At 44.5% G+C, this 3,349-nt stretch overlaps 1 protein-coding gene across 13 annotated transcripts in view; it reads left to right on the forward strand.

Annotated features, from left to right (window-relative positions):
• Positions 1 to 2,458, forward strand: part of dysf (dysferlin, limb girdle muscular dystrophy 2B (autosomal recessive)) — an 84,423-nt gene extending 81,965 nt beyond the window's left edge. For all 13 annotated transcript variants that reach the window (XM_032499361.1, XM_032499363.1, XM_032499367.1 and 10 more), the window contains 4 exons: positions 777 to 949; positions 1,846 to 1,955; positions 2,067 to 2,214; positions 2,349 to 2,458. In XM_032499361.1, coding sequence (XP_032355252.1) covers positions 777 to 949; positions 1,846 to 1,955; positions 2,067 to 2,214; positions 2,349 to 2,405 — 488 coding nt within the window. In that variant the 3' untranslated portion in view covers positions 2,406 to 2,458. The remainder of the gene's footprint in view (positions 1 to 776; positions 950 to 1,845; positions 1,956 to 2,066; positions 2,215 to 2,348) is intronic.
• Positions 2,459 to 3,349: the final 891 nt, after the last annotated feature.

Raw genomic sequence — 3,349 nt, forward strand, 5'->3', positions numbered from 1 at the left:
CGTTCCGGGCCTTTCTGTGTGGAGTTTGTATGTTCTCCCCGTGTTTGCGTGAGTTTCCTCCGGGTACTCCGGTTTCTTCCCACCATAAAAGACATGCATCCTAGGACTACAGTTGAAAACTAGCCAATTGGCTAACACTGGCGCATACAAAAATGTTCATTGTCCTAATCAAATAAATAAATAAAAAACAAGATGTACTACAATTCATGTTGGTTTGGAATACATAGAAAGAAGAAGAACTTGGTGGTTTGTACGATATTGTATTAGGGCCATTGTAGTGTGAAAAAAAATTACGGAGCCGGGGGACGGGTAATATTCCGAGAAAAACTATTATACAGATATTCTCTGAAATTGAGGGGAATGAAATACGGGAAATAACTCACAAAAATTACAAGAAAAGAAGTAGTGGTTTCTATTCAGGGAATTGCTTCTCTTTGCAAGGTTGGATTAACTTCACACCACAGACCACTTACTGTGTAAACATTAACCCTTTAACCCCTGAATGCAGTCATTAAAGTCTCTGTATAATAAGTGAAACCTAATTTATGTTTTAATAGAGAATTGTAATGTTGATGTTTGCTGTATAAACTGACACTGCAGAGCCGTTACTGAAGCAGAAGACTTTACAGAATACTAATGGTGCGCTGAACTTGACTAGTTGGGTTCAAGTAGACAGTTTTTTTTATACTGAAAAAAACATGTTTATTCAGGTTATCAGATAGCCTCCTTGTTGACATGATTCATCTTGTCCTCATGGTCCATGAATGTTTCTTTAGGTCACCTGGTAATGGACCTGAACCACATGCTGCGTCCGGCCAAATCTCCAGAAAAATGCAACCTGCAGCTGCTGAGCCAGCCGCCGGACAGACTGGTGTCTCTGTTCGAACAGAAGACCGTCAAAGGATGGTGGCCCTGCACCTGCGAGCAAAACGGAGAGAAGATCATCGCTGTGAGAATAATCAAACACACACACACACACAGACCAAGCAAGCATGCATAGTTTTGCAAAGCCAGACCCTCTGTCACAGTGCTGAAAACCAATCACAATCATTATAAGCGGACGCAGGGCTTTCAAGCCAGAGGGCAGAGTTTAACTTCCGGGGAAAACAAAAGACTTTCACCCAGGAAACGTGTGTTTGTTCGCAGGAGTGTTTTAATCCAAACCACAATCTTTTTCCTAAACTTCACTAGTTGTTTTGGTGCATTAACGTAACTGTTGTCGCCACATGATGCTCACTTTTTGTCAGCTAAACTCGACTGTCACGGTCCCTGAAAGGACCGGCTTCTCGCATTGTCAGACCTTCCTCCACAGCGCTGCTGAGGAGGGTCTTGCTAGTCCACACAGCATTCCAGGATAGGAGAAAAACATGGTTTATTTGCTTCTTTTTTTTAAACCAAGCATAATCCTCTTTGGCGGCGCCAAGCACCGCACAGAGCAACTGTACCGCTGCAACATAGCCTCGGGACAGAACTTGTGTTGGTGGAACATGTGTACGTTCAAAAGTTGTTTAAGTCGTGCAACAGAGAATGCCAATTGGAAAGATAGTCTAGCTAGCTGTCTGGATTTACCCTGCAGAGATCTGAGGACCAGGTAACCATAGTCCTCATAAGTCTGCCGGAGTTTAAAATTACAACACAAAGATCATCCGGTCTAAAAATAGGTATATCTGGCGGAATATCCGACGGCACAGGAAACAATCCCGTGAATGAATCGTCGTTGATGTAGACTAGTTCCTGGCTAACGAGCGTTGTTAGCCTTTAGCTCACAAGCTACGTCAGTGTGCTGCTAGTTAAATGCACGGATGAATCTGTCTGTGCGATGAAAGCCCGTTGTCTGTGTTTCAGGGGAAGGTGGAGATGTCTCTGGAGATCGTGACGGAGCAGGAGCACGAAGAGAGACCAGCTGGCATCGGCAGAGATGAGCCCAACATGAACCCTCACCTGGAGGAACCTCAGTGAGTCTCTCACACACACACACACACACACACACACACACACACACACACACACACACACACACACACAAACATGCAAATATGTTTTCCCATCGTCTTCTCTCCTCCCAGGCGTCCAGAGACCTCCTTCCTTTGGTTCTCCTCCCCCTATAAGACCCTCAAGTTCATCCTGTGGAGGCGGTTCAAGTGGTTCATCATCCTCTTCATCATCCTCTTCTTCATCTTCCTCTTCTTCGGCGTATTCCTCTACTCCTTCCCGGTGAGTTTGAGTGTGTGTGTGTGTGTGTGTGTGTGTGTGTGTGTGTCTGTTGTTGTTGTTTGCCAGAAGGAAAAAGAAGAAAGCAAATGAGAGTGAATCAAAGGGAAAGGTAACATTTCTTTCCGTCCTTACAGAACTACGCTGCCATGAAGATGGTGGGCCCTTTCGGACCAGCCAAGGCAGCAGAGTGATGACGGAGGAGACCAGGAACAAAAAAACATGGAGGAAAGGAAACAAGGAAAAACAATGTCAAGTTTCTACATGTGTAATGAGGCTGAATTTATCACAACTTTTTCTTTTTCTGCTAGAGTCTTTAAAATGATTCTGTCATCTTGCTGAAGTTGTGACTGATGAACTTGTGAACTTCATCCAACTGTGTGTGTGTGTGCGTGTGCGTGTGTGTGTGTGTGTGTTACAGATAAATTTACAGATAGAGCTGATGAGCAAAAGTGCCCAAGGTTCACAAACGACTCTGACATGACAACCGTGTGTTTGCGTGCGTGCGTGCGTGCGTGCGTGCGTGCGTGCGTGCGTGTGTGTGCGTGCACGCGGACGTCTCCATGTGTGCCTTCCCTGTCTCCCCACTCATCCGAAACACTGCATCACTGTACTGGATGCCTTTCTAAAAAGTGGCTCTCAGATCTCAGCATGTATCGGCTGTTTCCTCGCCATCCTCTCCGTTACGACTTTCATCCCTCGCTCCCTCTCGTCTGCCCTCATGCATAGAAGAAGGAGAATAAAAGCTTGTTGCCTCGTTTGAAAAAAAGCGGAAACAGAATCAAAGATTGTGATGTCGTCGTCTGATCTTTTTTTTTTTTTTTTTTTTAACCGCCTGCTGGTTCCCGGCAGCGTCGAGGCAAAGTCAGGTCAGGCAGCGGTGACTGAAGGCCTTCAAACTGTTAAACTTTTATCACTCCATTCAATCTTTATGAAGAAGAACCTCAAATGCAGACGGGACTTCTCTTTGATGTATTACTGCAATGTATGCTGCCTTCAAGTGCAATCGGAGATCCAAGATGTATTGTTGAAAAGATATCGTTAAATGTGCAACTTCAGATATTCTTTGTTGTCCTAGGCGCTCTTCCAAAAATCTTTACAAAAATCGTGTTTAAAAAAATTAAAGCAATAACAATTA

The sequence above is a fragment of the Etheostoma spectabile genome, chromosome 19, assembly GCF_008692095.1.
Source record: "Etheostoma spectabile isolate EspeVRDwgs_2016 chromosome 19, UIUC_Espe_1.0, whole genome shotgun sequence".
In the NCBI taxonomy this organism is placed as follows: domain Eukaryota; kingdom Metazoa; phylum Chordata; class Actinopteri; order Perciformes; family Percidae; genus Etheostoma; species Etheostoma spectabile.